General features: G+C 41.9%; 1 protein-coding gene across 3 annotated transcripts in view; it reads left to right on the forward strand.

Moving 5' to 3' along the window:
- The window catches only part of Pank1 (pantothenate kinase 1), a 71,523-nt gene extending 57,177 nt beyond the window's left edge, over positions 1-14,346 (forward strand). For all 3 annotated transcript variants that reach the window (XM_045158912.1, XM_045158910.1, XM_045158902.1), the window contains 3 exons: positions 270-393; positions 7,806-7,931; positions 12,902-14,346. In XM_045158912.1, coding sequence (XP_045014847.1) covers positions 270-393; positions 7,806-7,931; positions 12,902-12,961 — 310 coding nt within the window. In that variant the 3' untranslated portion in view covers positions 12,962-14,346. The remainder of the gene's footprint in view (positions 1-269; positions 394-7,805; positions 7,932-12,901) is intronic.
- The last annotated feature ends 2,416 nt before the right edge of the window (positions 14,347-16,762 follow it).

The following is a 16,762-nucleotide window of genomic DNA, read 5'->3' on the forward strand; positions in this document are numbered from 1 at the left end:
GGAAAGCTGCCACAGTTTCCCCTGTTCACTCTTATCCAGATATCCAGGCATTAATAGTCTCTGCCCATTAATAGTCATGCTGCTTTGTCCCTTTTAAGAAAGGGGGGCAGCCAACCATTCATACCTGTCTTACCCACTGACGGTAGCAACATCAGGTCATTTGGAGTTTGAGCAGAACTGTTTGTAGAGCTTCCCAGAGTTCCTTGGTGGAAGCATGGGTTCTACCTAAGGATGATTTTTGAATATTCTCACTGATATTTCCAACATAGCTTTGGCAACATGATGAGTAAAGAAAAGAGAGAGTCCATCAGCAAGGAAGACCTCGCCCGGGCCACACTGGTCACCATCACCAACAACATAGGCTCCATTGCTCGGATGTGTGCACTGAATGAGGTGAGTACAGCATTACCGCCGAGAAAGCCACACGTCACTACCCTGCATCATCCTTGGCAGTGGGATAACTGTTGACTGTTGCAAAAACCACATATCCTTAGTACGCCTACTCTTTGTTATAGGAGAAAGGCTATGGCAAGGGAAGGAGAAGAGAATGTGCTGTCTTTTTAAGTAGACAAAGGATGATAACAAAAGATGAAACATTTCACTGTGGAGACATGAGGTTTTAATCCACGCTCCAGTCTTACACCATCATTGCCTGTGGCCATGGAAATGTGAGGGAAAGCTCTGAGTGTCCTTGCAAATGTCTGTGCGTCACGAGCTTCCACTTTCAGTGGCCAATATTCTCTCTGCTTTCAGCTTCTTTACAGTGTTGCCTTGTGGCATGGAGTTCAAGCAGCATTGTACAGGGCTATCAAAGCACAGAGAGCTTGCTGCGGCCGGGGCCAGGGCCCCAAACAAAAGAAGCGGCAGAGGTGGGGGTCACACACAGCTTCAGTAACAAGTTTTGAAACATTGCAAAAATTCTTTTGGGAAAAATTAAACCCTTTCCTGAAATCCACGATTTGTGAAGTCGAACAACTCTTGTCTTGCTGAGGTGTGTTAGGAAGGCAAGAAGAGGAAGTTGGGGCTTGGAACTGGTTACTAGGAAAAATAAACAACCGTAATAGGTCAATGCTAAGGTTTGTTTGTTTTATTTATTTATTTACGTTGGTTTTCTGAGGTAGGGTCTCACTCTATCCCAGGCTGGCCTGGAATTCACTATGTAATCTCAGGGTGGCCTTGAACTCATGGCAATTCTCCTACCTCTGCCTTCCAAGTGCTAGGATTAAAGGTGAGCACCACCATGCACAGCAATAATAGGGTTTTTAAATACATAATTTCTTTAAAACTCTTTTGTACATATTTTATTTATTTACTAGAGAGCATGAGTTCATGCGAGGAAGAGAGAGAGAGATAGAGAGAGCAAGAAACAAATAGAGAGAGAATGGGTGCGCCAGGACCTTCAGCTGCTGCAGATGAACTCCAGACATACACACCACCTTGTACATCTGGCTTACATGGATCCTGAGGAATCGAACTGGGGTCCTTTGTCTTTGCAGGCAGCCACCTTAACTGCTAAGTCATTTCTCTGGCCCTAACTATGTAATTTTTAAGAAATATTTTTTATTTTATTTGAGAGGTGAGGAGAGTATGGGCACACCTGGGCTTCTAGCTGCTGCAAATGAATTCCAGACACATGTACCAATTTATGTATCTGGCTTTACATGGATACTAGGGAATCGAACCAAGGCCATCAGGCTTTACAAGCTTTTAACCACTGACCCATTTTTCCAGCCTTAAATATATAAAATTTTTAAATTTATGTATGTTCTGGTATACACATGCCTCCATGCACCACTTTGCATCTGGCCTTACTTGGGTGCTGGGGAATTGAACCTGGGCCAGTAGGCTTTACATACAAGCACTGTTCACTACTGACCCACCTCCCCAGCCCTGAAATGTGTAACTTTTAATAGAAATATGACACGCATACACAAAAAGGCACAAGTCTTATGTGTGCAGCATAATGAGAAGTGTACATCTTCATAAATCTTCACACACACAATGCATGTACACACACAATGCATGTACACAACCATTCAATCAGGAAATAGAACATTACAGACACTTCAGAACCCCCTTGAAGAGGTGGCTCAGCGGGTAAAGTGTTTGCTGCACAAGTGTGAATACTTCAGTTCAGTTCCCTAGGACACACCTAAAGCTAGACGCTGTAAGGCAAGTCTGTAATGCCAAGAAGGGACGTGGAGATAGGAGAATCTTTTGGACAGACACAGGGATGAATAAGAGACCCTGCCTCAAACAAGGCTAGGACTGACACCTGAAGTTGTCTTCTAACCACCACGTGCAATCATGGCACGTGTACGCCTGTTCTCATACATATGAACATATGAGAACACAACACACTCCTCACATCAAGATCCCTTTGAGTCCTTTCCCAGCTGAATATGGAGTGTTAGAGTATGAGGCCTTTTTTTTTTTTTTTTTTTTTTTAATAGGCTGGGTCTTATCCTAGCCAAGGTAATCCTCCTACCTCACCTTCCTAATTGCTAGGATTCTGATCATGAGCTGCCACACCTGGCTAATGAGGCTCTTTTTTTTTTTTTTTTAATAATACTGGTGCTGACTTGGAGCTTTGGGGTTACAAAAAAGACACTTCCTTTCACCACACTGAATGGAGTATGTGACTGGCATATGGATGCCAGTCAGAAGTTTTTCAGAAGTCCCTGGTTTGGATGGAGTTTAAATGGGAAGCTGAGAATAAGAGGCGAGTATTCCAGAGAAAGGTCTTTTCAAAGTCCACGTTGGTCATGAGATTCATTATAAAAGAGGGTTTATTTTTTTGACATTAACCTCTACAGTGTTTTTCCAAGTAGCCAAACAAGCCCTGAGACTAATCTGTGGGTAGCTGGCTGTACTCACGGCTCTCAAAGGTCAGGTACGTGGTGACACCCTTTGCCCCACAGAGCAACAGTGCCCTTTCCCCTGCTTTGCACCGACCGCCAGCTGCCCTGCGCTCCGGCAGGTCTTCTCACAGCTCCCATAACCCCTTCGTAGGAGGGCACCTGGCCCTGTTTTCCTCTATTTGCAAATGTATGCACTGTAGACAGGTTTGAGCAGCTGTTGTGGACTTGCCTGAGAGGTTTAGTGAGTGAAGGGATTCATTGTCATCTCTGCGAAGGCTTTAGATAAAGGCTGCGGAGTCAGTGTAGGCTCCTGGGGGACAGCCCCGAGAATGCCGGCATCACGTTTCCCCGGGAAACCGGTAACCAAGATCTTCGGCCTTTGTGTCCCTCTCTGGAGCTGATGGCTTGAGGATCTTTGATTTCAGCCATCTCATAGGCTAGGACAGCACATTTACTGAGTCTAATTCTGTTTTTTGTTATGATTTATTGGTGTACTAAGAAATGCCTCCCCCAATAGCTTTCTTTTCTTACTTAGTTTTTTTAATAAGTCAAGGTAAATGCATAATGCAGAATTCTAAACACAGCAGACAAGCAAACAGGGAAGCAAGTCACCCTTTCTACCGCGTCCCTCGGTGAGAGGCAGCTCTTGCTTGTTTCTACGCTGTGCTGGGTGTAATGAGGATATATATACGTCCTTACAGAGGTAACAAACCCTGCATGTACATGATATATTTAACAGCTTTACTGACAACCCCAAACCATGCGGTTCAACCTCGAGATACATACTGCCCTGCGGCTTGCTTTGGCCTCAGGATTTTCTTATGAAAATTCTCAGACATTCACGAAAGTAAGTCTCAACCATAATACACATAGACTTCATATGCACTTCAGTGTATACGTCTAAAACCATTGTTTTCTATTTTTTTAAATAACATGTCATAAGATTATCATATTGCATCATTCATAATGGCCACATAGTATCTAAACATGTAATAGGCCATTCTTGTTTGGTCTTTCCTAATAATATTTAGTTTTTCCTAGCCTCCTGTGTTAAAAATCCTGCAGTATATTTCTGTACAGTATGTACCCACATACACATTTATGTATACAACACATAGTTTTGTGTAAATATTGCTGTTTGTGAAGGAATTTGCTGAGTCAAAGGCTACTTTGATTATAATCGTGACAGATAAAGTTTCTCCCAAGAGGGTAATTAAACCTTTTGATACTTTTCAGTCTAATATATAAAAATTCAAATGTTATTACAAGTGATGTTAAATACGTTCATATATATATATATATATATATAAATTTATTTATTTATTTGAAAAGGAGAGAACATGAATGGGTGGGACAGAGCCTCTTGCCACTGCAGATGAACTCCAGATGCATGCACCACTTTGTGCATTTGGCTTTATGTGGGTGCTAGGGAATTGAACTTGGACCAGCAGACTTTACAAGCTAATACATTTAACTACTAAGCCATCTCCTCAGCCTCATTTTACATATTTTTTAAAATTATTTTTATTTATTTGAGAGCAACAGACAGAGAGAGAAAGGCAGAGAGAGAGAGAGAGAGAGAGAGAGGGAGGGAGAATGGGTACACTAGGGCTCCAGCCACTGGCAATGAACTCCAGACATGTGCACTCCCTTGTACATCTGGCTAACATGGGTCCTGGGGAATCGAGCCTCAATGGGTCCTTAGACTTCACAGGGAAGTGCTTAACCACTAAGCCATCTCTCCAGCCTACTTTTACATATTTTAAGAAAATATTTTATTTATTTGAGAAAGAGAGAGAGAAGCAGACAGAGATAGAGAGGATGGGCACACCAGGGCCTCTATCCACTGCAAATGAACTTCAGACATATGTGTCACCCTGTTTATCCAGCTTTATTTGGGTCCTGGGGAATTGAACCTGGGTCCTTTGGCTTTGTAGGCAAATGCTTTAACCACTGAGCAATCCTTTCATATGTTTAATAGGCTATAATATTTCCCCTTTTATGTTCATGTGAGCAATCTATTAATTCTGTTCACCATCTATTAGATCGTTCTCTTATTGATTTGTAGAAACTCTATTAATAAATCATTTCATGTGGTCTATACTGAAAGTACTTTTCCTCTTCCCCCAAGCCAGGGTCTCACTCTAGTCCAGGCTGTCTTGGAACTCACTTTGTAATTCCAGGCTAGCCTTAAACTCACAGTGATCCTCCTACCTCTGCCTCCTGAGTGCTGGGGTTAAAGGTGTGCACCATCACAACTGGCTTGAAAGTACTTTTTGTTTATTACTTCCGCCGTGCATGGTGGTGCACACCTTTAATTCCAGCACTTGGAAGGCAGAGGTAGGAGGATCGCCATGAGTTTGAGGCCACCCTGAGATTACATAGTGAATTCCAGGTCAGCCTGGACTAGAGTGAAACCATACCTTGGGGGAAAAAAAAAAAAGAATTTTGTTTATTACTTTTCATTGGATTTGGATTTGTTCATAGTGATTCTTTCCCCTTGATTACATGTTTGGTTTTCTGTAGTCTCCCTGACCTTTTCCTTTCTTTGTTAAACATTTTTGTTTGGGACACACCTGAAATTTATTTGAAAAATCCAGTGCTCATAGATATTTAATGTCACCTCTACCCCATCTGGATTTCTGCCAGGGTACTGCAAGAATGGGCTTTGAAAGTCCTACTTTGTGTTGGAGAGATGGCTCAGCAGTTAAGGTGTTTGCCTCAAAGTCCTACTTTGGGCCACCTAAATTTAATTAAATTCCTCTTTAATCTGAGTTTCTTGCCTTGTGTGTTCCTTGCCATCTCTTAATCTGGGCAGTTGGTAGCTACAGTTATTTTCTAACAGAAACTTATTAAAAGTACCTCTGAGCTTTCTACCCATGGAAAATTTTCAGTAGCTAAGGTCTCCATGAACATGCCGTATTAAAACTCAGGGCAATTAGAAGTTGATGTTCCCAGATCCTCAGAGACTCTCTTCCTTGGCTGCACTTAATCATGGGACTGGCTGTGTGGTGAATGATTACCAGCCTCCCCAAGATAGGCAGAGCTCTTTGGGACAGTGGGAAGTGCTGCTAGTGTGCTAGAGTTGGAGGCAAAAGAGATCTGAAGCCTGCCTCTGTGGGCAGGAGAAGAGTGTGGGTTCAGAATGCAATATCTATGGAGACAAAAATACCATATGTTGATCACACCTTTGTTCTGCCATATATCCTGAAGGCACAGAGTATTGTTTCTGCCTTTTAATCCCAAGCTCATTAGAAGCACAAACCATACCACAGCTCCTTCATTTATGAGCTGGTTATAACAATAGCTTTTCTTTTTTGAGACAGGTTCTCAGGTAATCCAGGTGACCTCCAACTCACTAAGTAGCTAAGGATGACCATGAACTTCTGATCTTCACGTACTTTCCAAATACTGAGATTATGGGCATGTGCCACCACATCCATCATATTCAGTGCTGGGAATTAACCCATGGCCTCATGCATGATAGGCAAGCATTCTACCCACTGAAATACATGCCCAGACCCATATCATAGTATTTTATGCTTGTAGTTTGAGGTACTGAGGGAATCCACAAGAGAATTTAACTGAACTTGAGCTCCAGCTATCATTATATGTATCTAGATAGGTAGGTAGATAGGTAGGTAGGTAGATAGATAGATAGATAGATAGATAGATAGATAGATAGATAGATAGATACATGCATACATATAATGTATATGCAGACAGAGAGAGAGAGAGGGGGAGAATGGGCACACCAGGGCCTCTAGCCACTGCATCTAGCTTATATTTGGGTTCTGGGGAGTCGAACCTGGGTCTTTAGGCTTCACAGGCAAGCACCTTAACTACTGAGCCATCTCTCCAGCAATTCATGGCATATATAGTATGTACATATGTTGTCAGGTCAGACCTAGTGCAATGTAGCATAATGACTATAAAGACTATGCTCTACTCAAAATCTTACCATCTTGTTCCTGCAGGATGCTCTGTTGAACCTATTCAGCTTCATTTTGGAAATGCTGAAATTGTTTCCCTTGGCTGGGGGTGGGGGTCAGGCAGGGACTTGAGATATGGCTCAGTAGTTAAAGGCGCTTGCTTGTAAAGCCTGATGACCTGGATTTTTTTTTTTCTAAATTATTTATTTATTTGAGAGCGACAGACACAGAGAGAAAGACAGATAGAGGGAGAGAGAGAGAATGGGCGCGCCAGGGCTTCCAGCCTCTGCAAACGAACTCCAGACACATGCGCCCCCTTGTGCATCTGGCTAACGTGGGACCTGGGGAACTGAGCCTTGAACCGGGGTCCTTAGGCTTCACAGGCAAGCGCTTAACCGCTAAGCCATCTCTCCAGCCCATGACCTGGATTTTTAATAAAATTTTCTTCAAAGTTATTTACTTATTTGAGATAGAGAGAATGGGCATGCCAGGGCTTCCAGCCACTGCAAACTAACTGCAGATGCATGTGCCACCTTGTGCATCTGGTTTATGTGGGGCCTGGAGAATCGAACCAGGATCCTTTGGTTTTGCAGGCAAATGCCTTAACTGCTAAGTCATCTCTCCAGCCCATAACCTGGAGCTTTATTTCCCAGTGCCCACATAAAGCCAGATGCACAAAGTATTGCATGCATCTGGGATTTGTTTGCAGGGGCAAGAGACCTCATGACACCCCCTCCCTCCCCTCTCTCATAGATAACTAATAAAGTATTTAACAGAATACTATGTAGGGCTTTGCACCAATCCTGCCTTCTTATGGGGAGGAGCCCTCTATACTTTCTCCTCTTTGCTTCTCCTAAGCACTTTAAGTTTTATCTATAGTCTAATAAATTCTCTCTGAACCTTAAAAGAAACCCTAGGCAAGGTTAAATACAGTAACATACAGAACATTGAGTTTTTGCTAAGTGCTATTTTTATGCCACACTTCAATTGTTTTATTCACCTTTTTTTTCAGAATATTGACAGAGTTGTGTTTGTTGGAAATTTTCTCAGAATCAATATGGTCTCTATGAAGTTGCTAGCGTATGCCATGAATTTTTGGTCCAAGGGGCAGTTGAAAGCTCTATTTTTGGAACATGAGGTACGTTGAACTTGCATGGACTTAATTGTTCTACGTGGGATGTATTTTTGGTCTATTTTTATTATTTATGTGGGTATGTCTGTATGTGGGGAGGGGTAGTGCATGTGCACTGGTATGGGTGCAGGTCAGAGGACAACTTCAGGGTGTTTTTCCCCTTCCACCTTCTTTAGAGACATGGTCTCTTTTGGCGACTTGACCTTTGGGATTCTCCTGGCTCCACCTCCCATTGCTGTAGCACATTGGGATTACATAAACACGGGCCACTTTGCACCATATCTTTATGTGGGTATTGGGGAATCACACGTGGGGTGCTAGGCTCACAAGCAAGCACCTTTAACCTCAGAGTCCTCTTCCCAGTCCTGTGATGTGAATTTTCTTATAGCCATAGTGGGAAGCAGTATGGAGATTCCTTAGAAAACTTAAAGCAGAATTACCATATGATCCCGCAACTTCACTTCCGGGTATTCACCCCCCCAAAAATTGAAAGCAGTGTGTTGAAGAGCAGTCTGCATGCCTGTGTGCATCGTATCATTACTTGCAATAGCCAAGAATGAAATCAACCTGTTCCATCAACAAATGAGTGGAAAAAGAATATGTGTTTTACAAATCCTGTCAGTTGCAACAACATGAGTACGAATGGAGAACATTCTACTGAGTGAAGTCAGGCACAGGAAGCATGACACATGTGTTTACTTATGTGTGGAATCTGAAACAACTGGGCTCATAAAAGCAGAGGGTATGGGATGGGGAGGTGGCTCAGGGAGGAAGAGGACTCACTGTGAAAGCTCAAGGTCTGGAGACTGATGACCAGCGCCCACAGAAAAAGCCAGGCATGGTAGCACATGCCTGTAAGCCCAGCATATAAGGGAGGTTGGGACAGAAGGATCTCTGGGGCTCCCTGGTCAGCCAATCTAACCACAATTTCGGTAGCTCAAGGTTCAGAGAGAGACCATGTCTCAGGGAAGGAAATATGGTGAAGGAGGGGTGGAGGAGGACACCCAGTTCCTCGTCTAGTCCCTGCCCTGTGTGCATTGGACGCAGGCTGCTGTGCAGGTGCATTTACCGTGAACACACACACACAACAGAGGGTAGAGTGTTGGTTAAATGGACTTAGGTGAGCCGGGCATGGTGGCACACACCTTTAATTCCGGCCTTTGGGTGGCTGAGGTAGGAGGATTGCTACATGTTTAAAGCCAGCCGGGGGCTGCAGAGTGAGTTCCAAGTCAGACTGAGCTAGTTATAGAGTAAGACCCTGCCTTGAAAAAAAAATTTAAAAAAGAGGTGGGGGGAAGTCAGGTGAAATAGAGAGATGATATAGGGTACAACATCTGAGACAGGAGAAATAATGTTTGTAAAACTTTTTATAAGCTGAGTGTCGTAATGCATGCCTTTAATGCCAGCACTTGGGAGGCAGAGGTTGGAGGGACACTGCAAACAAACTCCAGATGCATGTGCCACCTTGCGTATCTGGCTCACGTAGATACTGAGGAATTGAACCTGGGTCCTTAAGCTTTGCAGGCAAGCACCTGAACTGCTAAGCCATCACTCCAGCCCTTATATTTTATTTTACTTGCTGTACTGAAGATTGAACCTCAAGGGCTTTGTGCATACTAGGCAAGTGCTTTACCACTGAGCTATAATCCAACACTTCCTTCTCTTTGGTTATTGGAGATAGGTTTCATGTAGCCAAGACTGGTTTCCAGTGCACTGTGTAACCAAGGATGACCTTGAACTTTTTTGTTCATTTGTATTTTATTTTATTATTTGAGAGTGACAGAGAGAGAGAGAGAGAGGGAGAGACATAGATAGAGAGAGAATGAGCGTGCCAGGGCTTCCAGCCCCTGCAAACGAACTCCAGATGCGTGCGCCCCCTTGTGCATCTAGCTAACATGGGTCCTGGGAAATCGACCCTCGAACCGGGGTCCTTAGGCTTCACAGGCAAGCGCTTAACCGCTAAGCCATCTCTCCAGCCCAGACCTTGAACTTTTGATTCTGTTGCCCCTGCTTCCTGAGTGCTAGGATTACAAGTGTAGACTGGTTTTATACAGTGCTGGGGACTGGACCTAGGGCATCGAGAAAGCACTCTTAACAGTTGAGCTATATCCTCAGCTTACCTTTTCATTTTTTTCTTTGAGACAGAGTCTCATTGAAGTACCTAGGCTAGCTTCAAAATTGTGATCATCCTGCCTTAACTTGTGATAACCGGACGTACTAGTTTGTGCTGATATGCCTGGCCTTTTTTTTTTTTTTTGATGGTTTTTTTTTTTGGCACTAGGCTAGCCCATTTTATTTTGACTTGATATATTTAATTGTGTATTTACTTATCAATCTTTTTTGTTGTTGCTGTTGTTGTTTTTCAAGTTAGGGTTTCATTCTAACCTAAGCTGACTTAGAATTCACTATGTAGACTCAGGGTGGCCCCAAACTCATGGCAATCCTCCTACCTCTGCCTTCCCCCAAGTGCTGGGATTAAAGGCATGTGCCTCTACACCCAGCTTTTGCCAATCTTTTGATGTAGAACCAGGGTCCATTTTTTGAGAATGATAGAGCACTGTCGTTTTAATCTATATTACATACCTCTTTTGATTTTCAATTGGTTTCCTTAAAGTAAATTAAAAAAAAAACCCACAAGATACTTATGAAGTATTTTGGTTGCAAAATTCTAGATTTTTACCTGTCTTTCTTGTATGTGTGGCATCTACCTGAGTAGAGCACAATGGCTTGTGACTTCCCTTTCCAATCTTTTTCAAGAATTCTGAAGCCAGGTGTGGTAGCACACACCTTTAATCCCAGCACTTGGGAGACAGAGGTAGGAGGATCATCATGAGTTCAAGGCCACCCGGAGGCTACATAGTGAATTCCAGGTCAGCCTGAGCTAGAGTAAGACCCTGCCTTAAACAAAAACAAAAGAAAAAGGATTTTCTACTGAATTTTTCATAGAACTGACCATGATTTTGCACCTTTTTATTGGCTAAAGTGGCTTATAATTAGGTTACTACATAAGTAATAAAATTATCATAAGCATATATGAGGACAAACACAACTGACTTTTGCCAAGTTAACAGCTCAACTGGGGCTACTAACTGCAGCTACTGGTTTTGAGGGCCCAGTATACTTGGAGTAGAGATTAGCTCAGGCACCAGTTACAGGGCCTTAAACTTAAGACACTCTTGCTTTTGTCTCCCAAGTACTGGCATTATAAGCATACCTTGCTGTGCCTGGTTTAATTCAGAATTTCTAAGATCAAGTGGGGATACCTATTTTTTCTTTTACATTCCCTTTCAACCCCCTTTAAAAATCAGTGCTGAAGGGCTGGAGATGTGGCTTAGCAGTTAAGGTGCTTGCTTGCAAAGCCAAAGGACCCAGGTTTGATTTCCTAGTACCTATGTAAGCCAGATGCACAAGGTTGTGCATGATGCATCTGGAGTTTGTTTGCAGTGGCAGGAGGCCCTGGTGTGCCCATTCTCTCTATCTGCCTCCTTCTCTTTCATAAATAAATAAATAAAATCAGTGCTGAAAAGGGCACTGTGCCACCCCAGACCTCTGTGACTATAGCTTTGGTTTATTACTATAGACCATGTCAGACAGGCTCTGGCCAGGGAACCTCCTGAAGGTGTCCCTTAGAAAATTATCTGCTCTTAAGTCCACCTTGGCTTAGTCAGGCCTTCCTAAGGAGTGATATGGATAGAAGGTGTTTGACAAGCACTGATGGCTTGGTGGCTTTCTGCCCACAGGCCATGGTTTTGGAAGCCCTTATGAGGTGCTGGGGACCCATCCCAGAACTTTGCACTTACTAGTCAATTACTCTGAGCTGTACCCAGGCTGACTTCAAATTCCCAATCCTTTAGTCCCAGCCTACCAAGTCCTGGGAGTGCTGGGTCCTTTGGTCATGTGTCACCATGCCCAGCCTCAGTTTCTCTTCCACTCAACTATGACGAAGCCTGTCCTAAAAGAAACAGTCCAAATAAGCACATCAGAGCACAGTGTTTCGTGGACTGAGATCTTAGATGGCTCTGTGGCTCCACTTAATCTTTTAACATTTGTAGAATAAGGAAATAGTATTTGTCTTGTGGAGTCCTGATGTCAAGAGTAAATCTATGTAAGGTCCTTAGAAAATGCCTGCATATGGTTAGGCCTTAGTCAGTATTAGCTAGCGGCTGCAGCAGCAACCTTATCCTAACATACCCACCTGTATAATAAGTAATTGCTCTCAAGAAATGCCAGAGGAGAGGTCTCTAGCCTTTTGGAAATCAGGTCGCTAATGGACATAATAGCATTGTTCCCCACCCCAATACATAGGTTGATATCCAAATCCCCAAGATAATACTAGAAGACGAGGCTTTAAGGAGGCCAGGGGCTGAGCTCTCTTGGTTGGTATTATTGTCCTTACAACAGAGGTCCAAGGAAACCATCTTGCCCCTTCTGCAAGGTTAGCAGGGAGGACAGTTGTCTCTGAAGACCTGGCCCTCACCAGACACCTTGATCTTAGACTTCCCAGTCCCCAGAAATCTAAGAGATAAAGTCCCATTGTTTGTAAGCCACCCAGTTTATAGTACTCTATTGTTTATAACAGGCCAACTGACCGTCAGAATTTCCAGAAATTTCTAGAAGTATGAGCTTGTATTACATGTGACCAAAGTGACTCCATGAGCCAGATATTGTTCTAAGCACTACATATGTCAGTATGTATAAACAAATAGACATTCAAATAAACTATTGTTATTTGATTATCCCATCACGTTTCATAAAAAAGCGTTCAGCTTTTGTTTGTCCTTGTGGTGCTGGGGATAGAATACATGGCCTCACTTCTGCTAAACATGCATTTGACCATATCCCAGACCAGGAATCCGGTTTGAAAGTTTCTCTTTCATCTATAAGCTTAGGGGCAGCATTCCTGCAAATATTAAAAGTAATAGCTCTTTGGTTAAGGTTCATAAACAAGTGTACAGAAGTTTTCCATTGTTTCGTAGGGTTACTTTGGAGCTGTTGGGGCGTTGTTGGAACTGTTCAAAATGAACGATGAGCAGTAGGGAACAGCCTCCTGTGAGGACAGAGAACTGACAGGTACTGCCAAGATGCAAAGTCTCCTTGGGATGGAAGCCAAGCCATTGTGGCAGATGAACCTGCTGGATTTGTAAATAATTAAAATCCTTCTAGTTGATCTTTTGCTCTTAGATTTCAAGCTGATGATTGAAAATGGGGAATATAAGAGGTTTTTTTCTGTATACTGTATTTTTTAAAAAAGAAAATTGTGCAGCGTGGCCAAACGTACAAATTTTGTGCATTGACTTTGAAAAGTTGTATGATGTTTAAAAAAGACCTGAAATGTAAGTGCTGTTCGTTTTTCTTCTGGGGTTTACTGATCAGTGTGGTAATTTTAACTTCATGTAGTAATTACTCTAGGAGATTTTACCTTGCCTTATATTTTTTCATGACGTTTCATGACTTGTTGTTGGTTTCAAATGAAACTACAAATCTGGCATGTTTTACTGTGAACACTTTGTTTGTTTGTGCATTCTTTTTTATCTTTTCTGTTTGAATGTCATATTTAAAAAAAAATCCCTTCCCCTGTTTTTGTCCCCGGATGATCTCTCTCTCTCTCCTCTATCCATGAGCTTTCTTTAATGTAACTGCTCATATCAATCAAGGTGCTGACCAACTCAACACAAAGTTAAACTCATAGTCTAAAACTCTGAAAAGTACTCACACAGAGGAGAAGACATTAGAGTTAGTTCATTTAATAAATGTGGCAACTGTTGAAAACAATATACAATTTTGTCTTACCCATTATATAGTGCTTTGTTGGATTTATTTGTTACTGCATTATATTAAATTGAAATATTTTCTCATAGAATGTCCTCATTCATGTACATCATCTGGACAAAAGGTTAGAAAAGTCTCCCATAGTTGGCCTGGTCATAGAAGATTTAGGGGATGTCATGGATTGAGGGGTCAGGTAGTAAGTAATAGCTATTCGTTTTGTAGATGTATGCGCCTAGGAACTTTGTAACAAGGTATCTTAAGTAACAATGTTCAAGGGTTTTTGTTTTTTTGAAGTTTTAATATTTTAAGCTTAACTCTGTACTTTATTTCATTTCTAAAATTTAAATTAATTTATGATACATACAAACATATAATATATTTCCTTTTGAAGAAGTTCAACTAAGGCATATGGGTTACTTCCAAGTGAGGGTGTGGTGCACATACCTGAACACATGAGATCTAATGATCTTTTGGGCTGAGGGTGTCCTTGAAAGGGATTTTTGAAAGGCAGTGCCATTGCTCCCTAGTGAATCTTCCCTTCTCTGCCTTCAGGAGCACCACCATTAATTTCCATTTCCTTAAGTCTGGAAGAAGTTGATACTAATTGAAGAATTCACGTGTCTGGTTTAAATAAAGCCTGTTGCTGTTGTGATGTTTTTAGTGTATATGTTTTTTTTTTTCATTTCTTATGCCTCGTCTTTCTATTTATCTGCTTTGTAATGTGAAGTGACTATGTGTTGTTGATTTTTACAGCTCTCTCTTCCATAATTTTACCTAAGTGGAGTAAAATCAAAAACTGTGTCTTCAGTTGTGGCTGTAGATCTATGTAGGGATAGTTTAAATATCGCTTTATAAGAGGGTCAACTGATTCCTTAATGCCAAAGTATCACTGTGATATAAGACCCTTCATTTTGCTCATCACAGATGTCAACTTTTGCCTAGCTTAAAAAAATTCAATCAACTAACATGTTCTTAAAAGAGACATTATCTCTGTATTAGCTATAATTAGTGCCTTATGATAGTCTCTTCTCCAAGTTTTATATCTTTCAGGGTACAGCAGACATAGGTCATAGTTCTGCAAAGGAAATCAGGGCAAATTACTATAATTATATATATATTTTTTAATTACCTGAAATCACTTGATCTCTTACTATAAACATTTAAAACATTGGAGCCAGGTGTGGTGGTGCAAGCTGATAATCCATCAGAGTACATCAGAGGCTAAGGTAGGAGGATTAATGTGTCTGAGGCCAGCCTGGCCTACATAGGGTTCCAGGCCAACCTAGACTACATTGTGAAACCATCTCTCTTCCTCTTACTCTCTCTCACACACACATTGGTTTAGCTGAGATATTTAATTGGTACCAGTTAAATGGTGGTTAGATATAGCTGGCCTGCATTAACGAAGAAGTGCTTGTGTCTTGAGGATTTTGACATTTTCCTGAATTATAGAAACTTTCCATAGACTCACCATCACAAAGAAATTTGGCAAGAATAAAGGATATTTTTATATCTGTGCTATGTAAAATTAGGATGGTCAGGTAGTCCTATATGTGGTTTTGGCTTTTGATTATGAGGTAGTTTCAGTTTGAATCCAATTTGGCCAGTTACTAGCTGTGCAGACACATTGCTCAACATCTCTGTAAGCCTGAGTGTGCTCATCTGTAAGACAGGACAAACTAGTATGTAGGTTTTCATTCATATTTAAAGAACTGAGTACAAGGGTTGACAAATAGTACATGCTTCATCCATGGTTGTTGTAAAAAAAAATAGATATTTTAAATTAATGCAATAAAGCAGGGATCCCTAACGCCCTGAACCGTGAGGAATGCATTTCAGCACAGGCCCTTCACAGATCTTGAACACCAGAACATGGCCGCCACTACTTCCCCACAACACAAAATTTCCACACTCATCTGTTAGTATATTTGACTGCAGGGTACTGATTCATCTAAGTATGTTGCATAATTAATTATTCTGAGTTTTAAAACATACATAGCCCTAATGATTGACTAGATAAAGGGTTGGTAGAAATACTGTTGTGTTGTTCAGTTTATGCAGTATACATGAATTCACAGTGTCTTCATTGGCAACTCTTATGGATAAGTATGGTGGGTGTCAGTCAACCATACAAAGAGTATTAAGAAGTTACTCCAGGGGCTGGAGAAATGGCTCAGTGATTCAAGGCTCTTACCTGGAAAGCCTGCCTGTTTGGATTCAATTCCCCAGTATCCATGTAAAGCGAGACCCAAAGTGGAACATACGTCTGGTGCTCATTTGCAGCAGCAAGAGGCCCTGGCATGCCCACCCCCCCACACCATGCACAAGCACACAAATAAATAAATTAATGAGATTAGTCACATTAAATTTACTCCAGATTACTAAGACATGCTAGCACAGAGTTGTCAACAAAGATGACTAGGATACAGCCCTGCTGTCAGCGTGAGGCGACAGCCAAGGTCTCAAGGTAGGGTGTGTACTGAGTCACAAGTGCCAGTCATTCATTTATTCGTTCACTCACAAATCTAACAGTAAACAAAATGAAGACCCATGCTCATAGGCCTTACATTCTTGAAGGGAAGGCATACATTACTAAGTACATAATGTCATGTTCTATCACTGGTATTAAAAATGTAGTCTAAAGCTTGCATTTCATGCTAGTGAAAGGATAGGTCTATTTGTGAGAAGTCCCTATTCTTGCTTAGAGAGGGGATAGTTTGTAATGAGAAGGGGAGGAATTTCTTTGACTACAGTGGTCAAAGACACCTTCTGGTTGGAGGTGATCTCAGAATAGAGAGTTGGATGAAATCGAGAGCACACTAAATAAGTGGGAAAATATATTTTCAGTGATAGGAAATAGGAATGGGAGTTTGAGAGACCTGAGAGGCCATTGTCTGGGTAAAACTTGGTGAGAGCAACGGGAAGCAGCTGGGTTAGGAGCGGCCTCGGGCAAGTCCTGTGGGAAGTTCAGGAGAGCAGAGGAGCGCAATGGAAGGAGAGTTGGTTGGGTATTTCCCCCATCGCAGTGCTAGGAAAAGTTTTGTAGAGTCTTAACCAAGTGTGGATCA

Source organism: Jaculus jaculus, chromosome 1, assembly GCF_020740685.1.
Source record: "Jaculus jaculus isolate mJacJac1 chromosome 1, mJacJac1.mat.Y.cur, whole genome shotgun sequence".
Lineage (NCBI taxonomy): Eukaryota > Metazoa > Chordata > Mammalia > Rodentia > Dipodidae > Jaculus > Jaculus jaculus.